This window comes from Cavia porcellus, unplaced genomic scaffold, assembly GCF_034190915.1.
Source record: "Cavia porcellus strain 051 isolate PalLab524CR breed Dunkin Hartley unplaced genomic scaffold, mCavPor4.1 scaffold_9, whole genome shotgun sequence".
In the NCBI taxonomy this organism is placed as follows: Eukaryota; Metazoa; Chordata; class Mammalia; order Rodentia; family Caviidae; genus Cavia; species Cavia porcellus.
Window position 1 is genome coordinate 40,567,523 of NW_026947492.1, and position 17,165 is coordinate 40,584,687.

The window sequence follows — 17,165 nt, forward strand, 5'->3', positions numbered from 1 at the left end:
GAGATATAGTAACCTAAAGGAGACTCAAGTCTGGCGTTCTGACCCCAGAGTCCTTGCAGCTCCCTGCTTTCCTGTAAACACTGGTGAAAGCAAGGAGAGAAAGCAGCCACTCTTTCATCTTCTGCTCCTGGACGCCTAACACCTGTGGCTGGGTCAGGGCTACCACCCGACCCATGATCCATACCCTCAAACTATGGCACCAGAACGTTTTGTAGCTTCAAGCAACCTTGGAATAAATATGAGGATTAAAAGCCCTGCCTTTGAGTGGTTTTCTTGAACTATGATTTACACTCAAACTGTTACCTTTTCACGGGATAAAGTGTCTTGTCTATAAAGGACATTCCAGTAACATTCACTGAAGGTTTGTGCTATCTATGAGGCACTGCATTTTGTCACCTTGCCTAAGGTTCATAAAAATGGAGGCAGACAACACTGTCCCTGCTTCTAGGAGAAAGCAGGCTCAGGACCTACTCCTTTCTAACCTACTCCTTTCTCAAGGGACCAAAGGAAACGTGCAACACTAAAGGAAGTCGCTATCTTCCATGTGCCACCAAAATGAGCAATTATTTAAATATAGCTGAGTAGGGTTGCCAGAGACTGTCCAACAAAGTCTTCAGACTCATAGGATTTAAAAACTTACCTAAGCAACAAAACAGTCTCAGACTAGTCCTGTAGCATCAGTGTCTGCACCATTCTGTGCACAGGCTGACTTTCAGAATTTCATCCATTTCTCTCCTCTGAACTTAAAACTTCATCTGAATCACCCTCCTGACAACCGTCCCTATGGCTCCTGCCCTATTTCTTCTTATCTTGAATTCCTATTTAAATATTACTTAATATTTCATTCATGAGTTGTATTTCCCCCTTAATTATTAGCATATAAGCTTTCTAAGAGAAAATTATGACTTATGGTGAGTTGGTACCTGAGAATTGTTTGGTAATGGACTTAGTCTCACCTGAGAGCAAAGAACAAATAAGCCTTCAACATCGCATTATTATAGATCTCTGGCATTTAGATTTGTTATGGGCACTACAGGTAGCCTGGAATTATGAAGACACCAGCATAATAACCATTCTGTGACACTTGCCCTTCTCATATATTTGTGATGACAAATGCAGCTCAAAACTGGAGTAATGGCTATTGGTTTGGGGAAACAGGGTCATTTATGCAACAGTTTATTTGGGCCTCTCCCCATGCAACAAAGCTTCATAAGTAAGCTTATTTAAGCTTCTGCTTTTTAAAAAAGCTTATGCTTTCACATTATGCCTGCAAAGAAAGGAAGCAAGGAAGGAAGGAAGAAAGAAAGAGAAAGTGCTTTGTATCTACAGTGTCATTTAATTCTCACATGCTTGAGCATTCACTGATCTCACTCCATATATACAGCATGCAAATTTAGGCTTAGGGGGTTCATAAAACAGACCAGACACCTCACAGTCTATACAAAGCAATACACAAGCCTGGAACCTACATTCTTCCACCATACCAGGGAGTCTCCCACAGTGGCACAGAGCATCAGATTGGCTTATTAACATTAGGTATCTGTCTCTTTTACACTGGGTTGAGTTTTGGATCTGCTGCTTTAGTCTTATAACCATGGACAAGTTTTCAACTCTTCTCCATCTTCAAAAGGTGACAACAGAACCTATCTCACAAATCTTCGAGAATTAAATGAGATGATGCGCAGAAAGCATTGCTTTTTGTGTCTATCTTAGTAAAACACTGAATAAATGTTAGCCTTTGTTATTATCACACACCACTAATGGATGTCAGAAGGGCCAGAAGCTCCATCCTTGGGTCTCCCTTCCTTGCCTTAAAGATTAGGATGAGATAAATAGATAGATAAATAGATGCACTTTGAAACTACTGTCTTAAGTGAAATAAATCGGATACATGTGTAAATACCACATTGCTTCTCTGATGAAACTCAAAGTCTAAATGAGGACTGATATGTATAGTAAGTATTGTGAAACAAGAAGAAAATGTTCAAAGGGGGAGGCAAACAAAAGAGGGTGAGGGAGAAAGAAAAGAGGGAAAATTAAAACATGAGAAAAGAGAAAAATGAAAATAAAGCTTGTAAATGGAGAGAGGAGGAAGAGTTGCAGGGAGGGAGGCAGAATGGATTTCTTTCTTTCAAAAGAAACAAGTTATATTATGTACAGGTTCAACTGTCTATGCTAAAAGTGATACATAAAATCAACCAAATTTGGAGCAAGAACACAAATGAGGACGGCACTGGCCTGTGGGCCCCACACCATGGGCTTCTGAGGAGCCACCAGAGCCTTCATGTTTAGTTCCTCATCTGCAGAGTGGGGCCTGTACCACCTCCCTCACACAGATGCTGTGAGGACGTAGAATACCCGTGTTCAGCATTTCAAATATGACATAGCACAATTCTGTGCTACAAGGAACACACAAATGGCCTGTTTGGTTACCTGCATAGATTTCTAACTTTTATATTCGATTCAATGTACCAATTCAGAAACATTGCTTATTTCTAGGAAGAAAACAAAATCTGATTGGAAACTGAAAGAAAAGAAAAAGGATTATGATTAGGAATGACAGCCCACAGTCCTAAGGCCTCAGGAGGAATCCAGGTGCTTCCTGAATCAGAGCGCAGTGCAATGCTGACTCACAGAAAATCTCAGGGGAGTGTCAGGACAGCTCAGGGCCCTCTCAGAGTCTCAGTCCTTCTAGTCAGAGGCTGTCTCAAACTATAGTCAGCTGAGCTAGCGAGTTTGTGAAATGTGGCCAGTCCAAATTGAGATGTGTTCTGTGTCAAATAGACATCAAAATTTGAAGGTAATATAAACAAGAGTAAAATAATGTATTTATTGTGATCACAAGCATATACTAGTAAAAAGGAAAAATAAGAACCCTCCTTAAAAATTTTTTTAAAACGTAAAAGATTGCACTAATTGTTTTTTAAGAGAATAAACAAAATAAAACAAAAACAACGATCAAAACAAAATATTGAAAGCGATACAGAGCTTCAAAACAAGATAATAGGAAATCAGTGACGGAAATCATAATGCCTCTGCTATCTTCAAAATAATAATTTTTATATTACCTGTTGAAATGGTATTTTTGATACAATGGGTTAACTAAAAATATTCTCTAAATGCCTTTAAATGGATTAACTAAAATGTTTTTATATTATTTCCATCTACTTGTTTTAGTATTAGAATGTAGCTGCTAGATAATTTTGTATTTCATGCATGAGTCATGGTTTCCACTAGGCAGGGCTGCTCTAGCCCACGTTGTACAAATGCCAATCACAGGGCCAAAACCAGAATTCAATGAGCAGCTGAGCATCTTTACACACAACCTCACTCTTCCCACACTTGGGACCCCAGACACACAAAAAGAGGTATAAACAGTCACCAGAAGCTCGACTCAACACACTAAACTCTATGTTTATCTATAATTAGGCCAATCAGATTAATCTTTCATAAAGATGATATGCCTAACTAACAAAAACTTTGGTAAATATAACAAGAAAATAAAGATCAGCGGATAATAAATAATGTGGTCAAGCCACTCATAAAGAAAAAAAATGAAAGCAGCTAAATATACACTTTCCAATATAAAATTAATAGCGAAGTAGAAATAAAAACATTTTTTCAGTTTATCAAAATTAATTATTCAAATTAACAAGCTTTTATTAAACCTGAGCAAGCATTTTTAAAAGTTTCTCAAGATATGACATATACTAAGATTCCACCTTAGTAAAAAACAGTACTTTGTAAAAAACAGTACTTAGTAGAAGATTGGAATGAAGTATTATGAAAGGTAAAGGCGACTGCCTCCAGCAATGGGATTATAGACATTCTATTTTTTATATTTTTGTGTTCCTTACACATTTTCTACAATGAATATATCTAGCTATTTTTAAAAAATTACTAAGTAGTACATGTGCATTACAGAAAAATTAGAAAATATAAACAAAAATTAGCATCGCTATTTCAATAATCAGAAAAGGGGAAACAAAATAAAATTAAAAATTAAGATGAAATAATAATAGACTTTTTGGCCAAATTTGAAAACTTTTCAGTCAGTAAAAAAATACTTCATTTTGGAACTTACCTATATTTTCTTATGACTTTCTAATTCTAAACTAGTATATTTTATGAGTTAGTATGGGATCTATTTTGGAGGCCATCCTATGTGCAGTTGAAGAATTTGTATTCTGATGTTATGCTGTGGAACACTCCATAGATATTTTCTATTCCATCAGTTCACAGGTTTGGCTCAGTTCTGATATTCCTTTGTTGGTTTTTGTGTAGTTGATTTGTCTATTTGTGACAGTGGGTTACTGAAGTCCCTCATTACATCTGTATTAGTGCTCATTTGATTTTTCATGCCCACTAATATTTGTTTTGTACAGCTGGATGCACTGGTGTTTGGTGCACATATATTTATGATTGTTATCTCTAATATCTACAAAACTCAAAATAATCAGATATCCCAAACTGAAATAATCAATTTAAAAATGGGCATTTGAAGTGAATAGACACTTTTCAGATGAAGTATGAATGGCAAATAAATGAAAAAATGTTGAACATCACTCACTGGTCATTCAAGAGATGCTAATTAAAACAACACTGAGATTCCATTTCACTCCAGAAGAATGGGTATTACCAAGAAATCAACCAATAGCAAATGCTGGTGGGGCTATAAGGGAAAAAGGAACACTTCTTCACTGTTGGTGTGAGTATACACTATGAAACTACTGTGGAAATCAGTGTGAAGATTTCTCAAATAATTAAAGCTAGATGTCTCTTTTCACCCAGATATTCTCCTTCTTGGTATCTTGATGAAAGAATTAAAAGCATTATATTATAGTGATATATGTATACCCATGCTTATAGCAGCATAGTTTGTAACAGTTGAATCTTGGAAACAACCAAAAAACCATCAGCTGATAAATGGAAAAGAAGGTGTGGGTTCTTTTAATATGATGGAGTACAACTCTGCCTTAAAGAAAGATAAACGAGACATTTCTAGGTAAATGGATGCAATTTGAGATCATACTGTAATCATGTAAATATCACATTGCTTCTCTGGAGTGAGAATCCAACAGTATAAGTCAGGATGAAGAAGTATAATAGATACTATTCAGGCAAAGAAAATATTCAAGGAAGGGAAACTAGAGAGGGGAAAAAGAAGAAAGGAAAAGGAAAAATGGAAACGAAGCTGTTGCAAGTAAGGAGGGAAAAGAGTGAAGGGAGGGGAGAGAATGGGAAAAATAGAAGAATCAAGATGTATCGTGTACAGATACAAATTCTCTATGATGAACATGATCATTTTCTATATCTAAAACATACCAAGAAAATTAATTTAAAAATCTCTTAAAAAGCAATATAGGAAGCAAGAGTATATAACAGTGATTATCCTTGAGTGAAGGTAAGTATTATTTACTTTTCTGGGGAGGGCAGGGTGGTAGGAGTCATGCATTTTTCTAGATTTTCTATAAGGTACATGTTTTCATTATAAAAGGAAGTAAATCAGTTAGTTTTATGAAAAAGGGGCTGTAGGAAGTTTAGATAGGGAAACTGAGAGACTAAGAACTTTAGGTAATGTGCAGCTAGAAAGGAAAAAAAAGAATTTTACACCTTTGAATCTTCGTTTTCCAAACCAATGGACTTCATCTCAATCCCTTTGGTCAAGCAGACACAGTAAGTCTCATAGATGTTTACATTATATTAAAACTTAATTTGGGTAAGCAAAGATCAAAATCTTTGCTATGTAGGAGGATACAGATAACCTCTGTTAGAGAAGTCGTTCATTTAATCCATTTCACCTGGAATTACATCAGGTATCCTGGGAAAGTAATCTGAACTTGACCCTAGCTTCTTGAAATTCTGATAGTACAGGACAAATAGAGCATTTTACTTGGCTTATCCAGCTATAATTAGGCCCAAATATGTATAAACATATGTACAGGACAGAATTCAAGTCAGACTGCATGACCTCATTTTCACTAAGGGCAATGCACAGTTTTAATCCAACAGCTGGGCCTGGTTTACCTTCAATCCTACATAGTAGTTCATTTTCACGACTTTATAAGCTGTAAATAATAATTTACCATTTTGAAAGCATATACACTCTCCAAATTCTCCTCCCCCAGCCATCAGACTATGATGGGGCCAAACTTTCTTACCATATAGCGTATGGAAAATGGGAACCACCAGAAGTCACACCTGTCATTTAGCATGTCTTTATACCTGCTCATGTTAAAATGTACTTGGCTTCTTCAAGGCAGGTGTTATCTTTAAACTGCTACATGTACTCTTGGGCTCTCCTCCCCCTGCAGGGTCAGCTGAATAGACCCTAGGCTGCCACAAGAAATAATACCAAGAATCAACAACTGGGAACAAATCAAATTAAAAACCTTCTGCACAGCAAAGGAAACAACCAACACAATGAAGAGACAACCTATGGAATGGAACAAAACTTTTTCCAGCTATTCCTCAAAGGACTAGAAAGAACTCAAAAATTTAGACCCCTCAAATTTAAAGACCCAATCAAAACATGGGGGTCTGAAATGAACAGCTACTCCTCAGATGAAGTAGTACAAATGGCCAATAAACACATGAAAAAAAAAAAAAAAAAGCTCAACATTACTGAGTCATTCAAGAAATGCAAAATAAAACATTTGTATTTTATCACATTACAGAAAGAATAGCCATCGAATAGTAATCAAATAATAACGAAAGTGGGAGAAGCTGGGAAAAAAGAATTCTTCATTATTGGTGGGAGTGCAAACTGATACAACCACTATGGAAATCAGTACAAAAATTTTAATATAGAAATTTTCATATTACAGTGATACATGCCTTCCCATATTTATAGTGAGACAATTCATAATAGCTAGCTAAAAATATCTCGTTTTCTGAAAAGCACTCTGGTAGGTAGGATTATCACATGTCATCTAGTCTATAAATTTGACTAGGCATTCACCAAGTAAGTGATGCAGGTAAAACTCAAGCCTGCACTTCCCCTGCAATGTAGAGTGGCCACATTTTTAACCCACAGTTGATGCATATATGTGATATGATCAAATATTTAAATTATTAGGGAATATTTAAATTAAAAAATCAGCAAAGTAAAAGACACATTGCCATTAACTCCCCTCAAAATACTCCCCTTTGCCTCAAGTACTTATCCCAATGTCTTCCCACTTTTCTGAAGCACTTCTTGAAGTCTTCTTTCATGAGTTTCTGCTCATGGCTCCCTTAGTGTCCTGAGTTCATTTAAAACATTTGTAGAATTTCTGTCAGATAAAAACATTATAGTATGCCCTGTTCCACCTCATTCACTGACTCTGGCTCCATGTGACTTCTAGCTTTTCTGCAAGGTCAGAATGACACTGAAAGGTAAATGCTTTGATTTACTCAGGACATCAAGGCAGCCAGGATCAACTACAAATACAAAAGAGAACTTTCAGAGATATTTCAGAAAGTGGCAAGAAGGATGGGACAAGTGTGTTTAAAGTGAGGTGGACTATTCTGAGGAAATTAATAACAATGTTTCTTTTACTGTAATAATTTTTTAAAATTTAAACATTCACCGTGTTCTCTATCACACCTCACCCAGCAAAGTACTCCATATTTGTACCCTGGCCTCTACACCACAGAGCCAGTGGCAGTGACGTAACCTTTCTCACTTGGCCTCCAGTTTTATCACTGGAAATACGTATGTTGGCAACATTCAGTCCTTAGCCGTAAAGGTTAAGGAAGATAACCCACTCTGTGCTGGCACTCAGTGAGCACGTAGTGTGGTTAAGACCTCCAGCTACCATCGAGGCCACCATCACACCATTCTGCTGTCACCTACTGAGGGTGGAGACAGAGTTCTAGCAAATGGAAACTCAGAGCATGTATTATCAATCATAAAAACAGGTTTTAGTTAATATAGGATCCATTAAAGTATAATCCATATGAACAAAAACCATAAAGAGCCAAGTTTAAAGATCAAAGAAGTCTACCTAGCAAACATACTGCTTAAGAAAATTAAGCTAGCTAATAACTGCAAATTAAAACAGTGACTCAACACTATTTTCCTTTCAAATTTGCAAAGTTTTGTAATTATAATGACTAATGTTGGTCAAAGTGCAATAAAATAGGCATTTAATGTTTTTACAAAGCTATCTAGCACCAGAAGCCAGTAAATGTTCACTACAATGTACTCAGTAATTTCATTTCTAAATAGTGATTCCTAAAGAAGAAAGCAAAGTATGAAAAATTTAATATGCATAATGATGTTCATTACACTATTTACAGAGAAAATGGAATAAAATAGCAGACAGTAATAAAATGAATGGTTATAAAAATAAAGGATTGTGGCCAAAAAAATTGAGACAATGCTATCTAAAAATAGCTCACAATAATAAATTGAATATAATTCATGATTGTGACATGAAAAAAGTAATTTGTAAAGGAAAATGTCAACAGTTGTATTAGGAAAGTGTAATTTTAGTAAGTAATTTTTTGAACCTCTGGTTTTTAAGAATTTTGAAATAGGAACCAATTTATTTGGAAAAAAAGCATTCGCTTTGACTAACACTCCAAACTGCTTATAATGGTTGATACATCGTATCAACTTGAGAAGTTCAGAAGTTTAACTAAGTGATTCAGCCAGGAGCCAAGTTACTCACTTCCTAAACATCCTGAGCCTGTGCAAGAAGAGGGCACTGACCTGGTGTGGGCTGATACCCTGAATACAACATAAGAAAGGGAAAGAGCCTCGTTTCTCTCTCTTGCTTTTGCTGCTTTTGCTATCTTGAGCTCTTGCCCCTCACCATAGCACCCTGCCTTGGAGCCAACTCATTATAGACTGAAACTTCCACAAACTGTGAGCTAAATAAACCTTTCCTTTAATTTTGAAAGTTGGGTATTTTTGGCTCATCAACGAGAGAAAAGTAAGTCACTGCTCTGATAAAAACCAGAGCACTCACTGGAATTCATAAGTGCATTTGTTTCCATCAACACTGCAGAATGTACAACCCAAGTAACTACCTCTAGAAGTGCTCTGTTTCCAGAATCAGGAATTGAGTCAGAATTGAATCTATATACACTGGAGGCTGGCAGAAAGGAGCAATTCTTCACAGAAACAAGATAATCCCCACCTTATCTTCATTCCTATCTATTTCCACTTTCAGGTCGAGGAAAAAGCAAGATGGAGCTAGAGGAGAACCAGAACCTTTATCCGTGGGCAGCTAACACTAGCTCATCCACAACAAAGGCAGGTGCTACAGGACAATGGAGTCTGCATCAGCAGCCGCTCTAGGGGGACCCCATAAAGGAGTCTAAATGGTTTACAATCCACCAGGCATCTCCATCTTTAGTGCAGTAGAGCTACAGGTAAGAGCCTTTGTAAGCAACAGACACAGGAATAAAGGCGGGAAATTCAAATTCTTATTGTTCCCACAGATTTTATCACTTGTCTCTTCAGAACTTTCTGTCTAGACAAAAAGAACTTTCTGTCAAGTCTCACAAATGTAATGCACTGGACCAAATTACTGAACATTCCTTAACAGCTGTGGAAGCACACATTTACACCACCAGGTGAGTAATGGATCTGGTGGCCTCTGTTAGAGGCCTCTCCTTCTAGTGCCCGAGTCTACGCTACACAATGCCTGTACCCAGAAGCCTGTAATTTCTTTTTTTTTTTTTTTTTGTCTTTTTCGTTTGTCTTTTTCCGTTTTTATCGGTACCAGGGATCAAACTCACGACTGCCTGCTTACAAGGCAGGCGCTTATGCCGCTGAGCTAAATCTCCAGCCCCTAGAGGCCTGTAATTTCTTATACCTTCACCATTAAGCAGATGGTGCTTAATGTCCCTCTAAACACAAGGGAATTTGTCCGTGAAACTCAAAGGAGTCGTGCTTGTCTCTTGGGTCACAATTATAAGTGAAACACTACACAGGTTCAACCCTGGGAGTTCAGGTCATGTTAAGTATGTCTCAAGTGGACCACTGTGGATGCCATTTTCTTCAACCAGCCAACCAAGGGCTGTGTGCTGGAGCCATGCTGGCTAGTTGTGGCCAAGCTCACAAAGTAGCCTATGGCTCTGGGGCCCAGCCTTGATGACCTGTCTGTTATGTAGCCTCAGACATTTTGATGTGTCATGTTACCCCAGCTGCCAAGCCTAGCAATAAGTTCAGAGCCCTTACACATTTTTTCTTCTTTCTAGTGTCATAAGCTTGAGACAAAAGACACTTTCCACGAGTAACTGTGGAGACCTCCAAGAAGTGTTTCCTTCCTGACCATTTCTCTACCTCAAGTTGCCAGAAGACAAAGCAGAAATCATCCACTTTATGTACTATTATTAATCCTTCAAGGTTAGATTCGCCTGTCACAAGGTTAGATTCACATTTGGGAAGCTCTCTCATCCCTCCAGTTACAAGCCACCTCGCCCTGCCTCTTCCTGTAGTACTTTCTGTGGTCCACCCTAAACAGTAAATGTAACACAGTGATTCCTTCAGACATTGTTTCCCCAGAGACAATGCTATAAATTCTTGAGGGCAGGGTCCATGGCTTTATCTGTGAACCTAGAACCAGACTGCACAGAGTACACAGTAATCCACCGACCGTCCACAAGACACATCCAAAGGCTGTAAGAGGAGTTAGGGTGAGAGAGTGAAAAGAGGACCAGGACACTGGACTGTAGTCCCCAGCTGCCTCTAAGTTGTGTGCTGTGAGTATTTATTAACCTCCTCTAGTTTCCCATCTATGAATGATAGGGTGCAAATGTTGAATCCCATAGTCTCCTTATCTCCTCTAGTCTAGCAGTCTATTTTCCTTTAAAATCTACAGTGAAGAAAGCCTGTAAAACCCCTTGGTAATAGGTTTCAGGAAACTGGATGTTTCTCCACAAAGCCCACCAGGAAAATACCTTGTAGGCATCCAGGCAAAATTCTCAAGAACACCTACAGCAGAGGTCCCTTCCCTCCACTCACTGATCCCCAGCTGCCCTCTACTCTGTCTGCTTCACCTGACAAATCATGACCCCAACATAGCTTATTAAATGTAATGCACAAGAAAAAAAAAAACCTGATGACAAAAATTTAACATTCCTGGAAAGCAGTAAGTGCTAAAAACATGACTGTAGAATTTTAAAGAGCCAAGCTGACACTCTATGTCTCAATAATCACCTGGTAACCCCATACTCTGGGGGTGGCTGGTACCTCAGGACAGCCACTTCTGTTCTTGCAGGTTGAGGAGCAGAGTAAGGCTTGACCATCTCGTGGAGCATCCCAGGGTGCTGGTCACTGTAAAAAAGTCCATGATCTTGGTTCTTGCTGACTGGAGACATTATTTGCTTGGTCTTGAATGGGTACTCAGGTGGAGGACCCCGAGGGTCCAGGACCTTGCCAGCAGGCTGGGCTTGTGAGGGTCCCCCTCCTGCTTTGAATCCCTTTCCATTCCCTGAGCCAGGGAGGTGTTGCTTAGCACCGTTCCTCTCCAGTGACAGCTGCATGATCCTTTCGCTGAGGGAGCGGACATGGCCCTGCTTCAGTTCTTTCAGCGCCTCATCCTTATGTGCCTGTCCACTGTTGGCACGGCTCACCGTGGGTCTCCCCTCCGTGCGAGACTTCTGAGTGGTGCCGCCAGCCATGTAGTAACTGTGGCCTGCGGGCCCCTGCTGCTGCTGCTGCTGCTGCCCCCTGAAAAACTGTGACTGAGCCTTGGCCTCCTCGTAAGTAGGCAGCTCCTCATTGTTCTGCTGTGGCTGCGTGGAGCGGACCTGTTTCTCCATCACCGTGTTGTCCACCTGGTGTTCCTGACCCTGCGGCTCCTGGCGTGCTGACTGGTAGACCATTTGTGGGTCTTCTTGAGTGAGGTTTTCCGTGGAAGAAAAGTTGTTGGTAGGGTGGGCTGGTCCTGCACTCCCTGTGGCCTGGTGCTGAATGGCCAGCAAGTTCATGTTCTCAGTTGGGGTGCCATACCGCAGTTGCTCCTGGATCAGCCGCTGTAATACTGTTCCAGCTGCCGCATCCTCGGAACCTCTCATCTCCACCTCTGAGATCCTCGGGAAGTTCAGGGTGAGGAAGTTACAAAGAGGATCCTCAACTAAAACATAAACATAAAAAAAGATATGAGGCTGCTCCCCAGAAGGTAGGTGACTATCAGTATGCGGTAAATAATCAGCATTCTAACTACAGCAGCTTTTTTTTTTTCTCTCTTTGAGATAGGGTCTTGCTAGGCAGTTAGGCTGGCCTTGGGCTCACTTTGTAGCGCAGGCTGGTACTGAATTTGCAAATGAGTCTCCTGGCTCAGCCTCCCAAATGCAGGGATTACAAATATTTAAAGATGAGATTTCTGACACACCACCACCTCCATCTGCAGTGTCTCCTAGATGTGTTTTTACAGTTCACTTTACTCTCTGTTTCTTCTTCTCCCACTTCTGAGATTTCCGCCTTCCTTCATCCCTTCTCTTTCCTTTCTTTCCAACTGCCTCTTCTTTTTTATCACATGAACATACCCACAGCTTTCCCATCTTAAAAAAGTTCAAACTAAAACCAAATACAAAGATCTCTATTGTCACCCTATGATCTCCTAATCCCCTTCCTTCTCTATTAACCATCTTTAGTAAACAACATATGCTTGCTAGCTATCTGTGTTCCAAATGCTTCATCCACAGCCCTAATCAGCTAACAAACTCAACAAGAATTTCCCAACTCATGTTGTACACCTAGCCTTTCTGAAGGATTCAGCATGGTTGATCACCCTCTTCTTGAAATGCTCTCCTAGTTCAGCACTCCGGTCACCGCTCCTCCTGACCCTGTACCCATCTTCTCTGGCTCCATTTTGCCTCTCAAATTCTGTTTTCCCCTAGCTCTGGCCTGAGTGCTCTTCCACCCTCAGTCAACAGAATCTCCACGTTCATCTTCAATTCGAGCCTCGAAACCCGCATCTGCGATGGAAGCCAATGGCTCTTAAGGTGTTCTACCTTAACACGTCTTCCTTTCCCCCAGTGCTCCCGTAGTCAATTACTTTTTCTCAAATGAGAAGCAAGGTAGTTTGCCAAAATTCCTTCCTCTCCTTCCCTCCAACACCCATCACCTGTTAATTCTACCCCTTAAATATCGCTGCCAACCCTCTTCTTTATTCCCACATCAACCTTAAAGTATTATTCATAATCATCATATAATAACAAGAACTATTTTACAGAATATATGATATGCTACGTATTGCACTAAATTCTTTTCACATGTTATTTCATTTATTCTCCAAGTCCTTTAAAGAGGTATTAATTCCCCTTACTTACAGATGAGGAGAGGCTCAGAGGCAGTAAATCAATCAGGCCACAGAGGCAGGAACTCCAAATCTATGTTCTTTCCAAAGCATTACAAGCTGTGGCGTCTCATATGCCAACCACGTCCACAGTGTCCTTTTCTATGTCCCAACTCGTTTTATTTCCATTTCCAAACCCACCACTCAGACCCAACCTATCTTCTATACAAATCTGAAAAATTGTTCCAACAAAAAAATATAACCATGTCACCTATCTGCACAAAATTCATCAAATATTGATTACAGGATAATTCTGACATTCCATCACATTTTGCAGCATACACTGTCTACCTATGTCACCCCTGCCTCACACTGGTAACCCCTTGGAGTTCAAGCTCCTGCAGTACCTAGGAAAGAATAGTTTCTAGAATATGCTAGCCTTCTCTTATCTCTAGGCCTCTACGGCATTCTTCCCTTTTCCTAGAAAGATACATCTCACTATGTCTCTTGGGAAACTCCATGCTTTAAAGGGTAACTCCAAAGCTACCTTCCCTGCTACAACCCAGCAAGCAGGCTTGAGTCTTCTTTCTCCACTGTCCTCAACTCATATGTACATATTGCTGTTGGAGCAATAATCATAGTAGATGGCAATTACTTATTTACACAAGACTCCAAACTCCACAAAGGCCAGATCATATCTTCTCATCTGTATTGCCCTGGCACTCAGCCTAATGCTGGTCTCAAATACTTAACTGGTACAAGAAGACCTACACGTACCACATGAAATGTAATACTTAGCCCATTTTCACAACAATACTAGTAAGCAATGAATTAAAGATATTACATAGCATGATGGTGTAAAAGTTTCGCCACCACTTACTACTGGCATGACCTTATTCTGAACCTGAGTATCCTCTCCTTGAATAAGGCGAGCTGAATGACAGCATCTCCAATCAGCCCGAAGCTTTAAGGTGCCATTAAATGCTAGCTCTGTTTTTTTCATAGACATAGAGAACACTTACCTTTCCCCAAAACCACCTTTCTTCCCCAAATATCTTTTTTCTTATAAAGGATATCCTCATCATATAAGATACACAGATATAAATTTCATATTCACTTTTCACCCTTTTTCTCCTTAGCTTCCTATATTTAATCAACTGCCAAGCTGTTTTTTTTTTTTTTTTTCAGGCCACAGTGAAACAAAAAAAAGTAAAAAATAAAAATAAAGGCATGATTGGTCACAAGATATATGCATATGACTTGACCCATATGTGTTCATATAGACACTTGTCATCAGGGTTACAATTGTCTTTCTTGGTAAAAGTTATCAAGGATTATATTCCTCTTCTTTAGTTTTGAAATCTGAGAAAACATGACAATAAATGACATTTTTAGTGTCTTTGTAATAGCACAAGGTAGAAACTGTTGGTCCTCTTATTTTCATTAAGGAATTTCCTGTGTGTGTAGGATAGAAGCAAGCCCTCACTTCCACGCCAATGTGCTCTGCTGCCCACCTGTTCTTCCATGCCCTGGCCTTGCCTCCGTGTGATTCCTTAACACGTACTGAGAAGACCTGAACAGAGCTTAAAGCCATTTTCCTCAGGCCTCTTCTCCTTCCCAGTCACACTATATTTATTACTTATATTCCTCTACTTGAATTCATGCTTCCGAAACAGAGAGCACTGTCTGTCATATCTGTGACTATGCAGAGGCATCTGCCCAAGAAAATTCAAGCCCTGCACAGGCTAGATCCCAAAGGGTCATATGGCTCTCCTCATCACTGGCCAAAAAAACTCATCTCTGTGACCTTGGTCAAATTACTGGGCTTCTCTGAACCCCTCTCCTCTGAAAAACTGTGGAAACTAAGTACCTGCCTTATGGAAGAATATATAACGTGAAACATTCCTTACCTTTAGAGAATGTATACTATCAATGAAATGTAAAATCAAAATTCAGCAATAAAAACAGGTCATCACAAGGCCATGTGTGACGAATCACCAAATAAATATAATGAACAATCCAAGGAAAGAGATGAGTGTATGTTGGACTGAACCACTCATCCACTCAACAAAGATGAATTGAAATTTCTTTTTTACTGTAAGCACATTGACAGCTGTTAGAGTTATGAGACTGAAGAAGGCAGAATGAATCTGAAGGGCTTCATGAAATGAGCACATTTAAGAATAAAAATTACTAGAATAAAGTTTTCAATAAAAGTAATAATATAATTCAAGTGGTAAATTATTTCTTTGTATGAATAATAAAAGGAATGGGTCTCAACAAACATGAAAACTACTGAATTCTTTTTTTACTAAAGTAAGGGAAAAATGAACTAGCATACTTTGGCGAGAGCCATAAAGAGGGTTTAAAGAATTTCCTCATAGTTTTACCAGTCTCAAAAGCCTAAAAAAATCCAGGCATGGTGGTGCATGTCTGTAATTCAAACACTCTGCGAGGCTAAGGCAGGAGGATGACAAGCTTGAGCCCAGCCTCGGCAACTTAATGAAACTGTTTCAAAATAAAAAATTTTAAAGAGTTAGAAATGAAGCTCAGTGTAAAGTCTCTGAGTTCAGTGTCCAGTGCCACTCAGCAAAAATAAATAAGTTAATTAATTAAACCAAACCTCCAAGAATAGGAAGTTGTTATATGAGATGTGACTCCTTCCTGATTGTAGTTTTGAGTTATTTCTTCTGCACTTGTGAATTATTTGCAAAAGAAATAAAAATGAAAGCAAAAAAAGAAAACAGAAACAAAAGATCCTAAGAAACGGTAAAAAATCTTTTAAAAGGGACTAAATGATGTAATTCTGCATTTCCTACATTGATACGACTCTCGCAAAGAGAGACACATATTAGAGTAAAACAGTTTTAGCAATATCATAGCATAGCAAGAACAAATAGAGTACCTACCAGCGAAGAGATAGCCCAAAATCCCATAAACTGATTGCTAAAATGAGGATAGAAAATAAAGAAACTTTGAATTACAATAGCTCCCCTGTCTCTGGGGACCTGTTCCAAGAACCCTAGTGGATACCTGAAACCAGAGATAGTACAAGCTATGTTTTTTTCCTACATACTTATTATGATAATGTTCAATTTATAGGTTAAGCACAATAAGAAATTAAAAGTAACTAATAAATAAAACATAACAATATATGGCAATGATGTTATTTAAAAGTTATAAAATGTTAATTTCTGGTATTTTTCATTATATGTCCAACCACAGTGGATCTCACGTAACAAACGTGGAGCAAATCTCTCACTGATAAAAGGGGAGCTAAAAATGAGAAACATAAGGTCATTTTGTTTTGCCAATCCATGTGGCAATAAAAAACTTACCAACTTTTTCCCTGAGGTTACCGTTTGCCTCCACAGTCAAAGCAGATGCTTCATGCCTCCCAGAATAGAGCTGAAAGTCCGGGAAAAAACAGTTTGGGTCTTCTAGAATCTGGATGGAACTGCCAGGGCTGTAGCAGACAGCAGGCAGAGCTGACAGAAAGAAAGCGATGTGTATGTTAGTGCCAATCATGTGCCCCCTCCTTCCGGTGTGACTCACAAAATCCATGAAGCATTCTCCCGCATTTCAACTCGTGGTCGAAGCTCTTGTCTTTTTGATTCATAAAATTCCAAAATTACTTTTCAGAATTACTATAAGCTCCCAGCCTCCCATCAAAATGACCGTAAGGTCAATCTAAGACATGCTGAACAAAGGCATGAATGCTTCCACAGAGCCTACTTTCCACAACCAAAGTCAAGTCACTGTGAAAATTAACAAATCACAAATTCTAAAGTGGTCAAGGTGAGGGGGCCAACAAAGGAAAACTAAAATGGGAAGAGGCTTGGTTCTCAAAATATACAAGAGACATAGTAAGGAATGTCACTCTGCCACACCATGTATCACCAAAAGAATGTCCCAGCACAGGACCAA

The 17,165-nt window shown here is 39.1% G+C and overlaps 1 protein-coding gene across 5 annotated transcripts in view; it reads right to left on the reverse strand.

Annotated features, from left to right (window-relative positions):
- The window catches only part of Amotl1 (angiomotin like 1), a 151,654-nt gene that overhangs the window by 57,590 nt on the left and 76,899 nt on the right, over positions 1-17,165 (reverse strand). For all 5 annotated transcript variants that reach the window (XM_063256213.1, XM_013151134.3, XM_003468556.5 and 2 more), the window contains exons 2-3: positions 16,577-16,726; positions 11,156-12,074 (exon numbers count right to left, since the gene is read on the reverse strand). In XM_063256213.1, coding sequence (XP_063112283.1) covers positions 11,156-12,015 — 860 coding nt within the window. In that variant the 5' untranslated portion in view covers positions 12,016-12,074; positions 16,577-16,726. The remainder of the gene's footprint in view (positions 1-11,155; positions 12,075-16,576; positions 16,727-17,165) is intronic.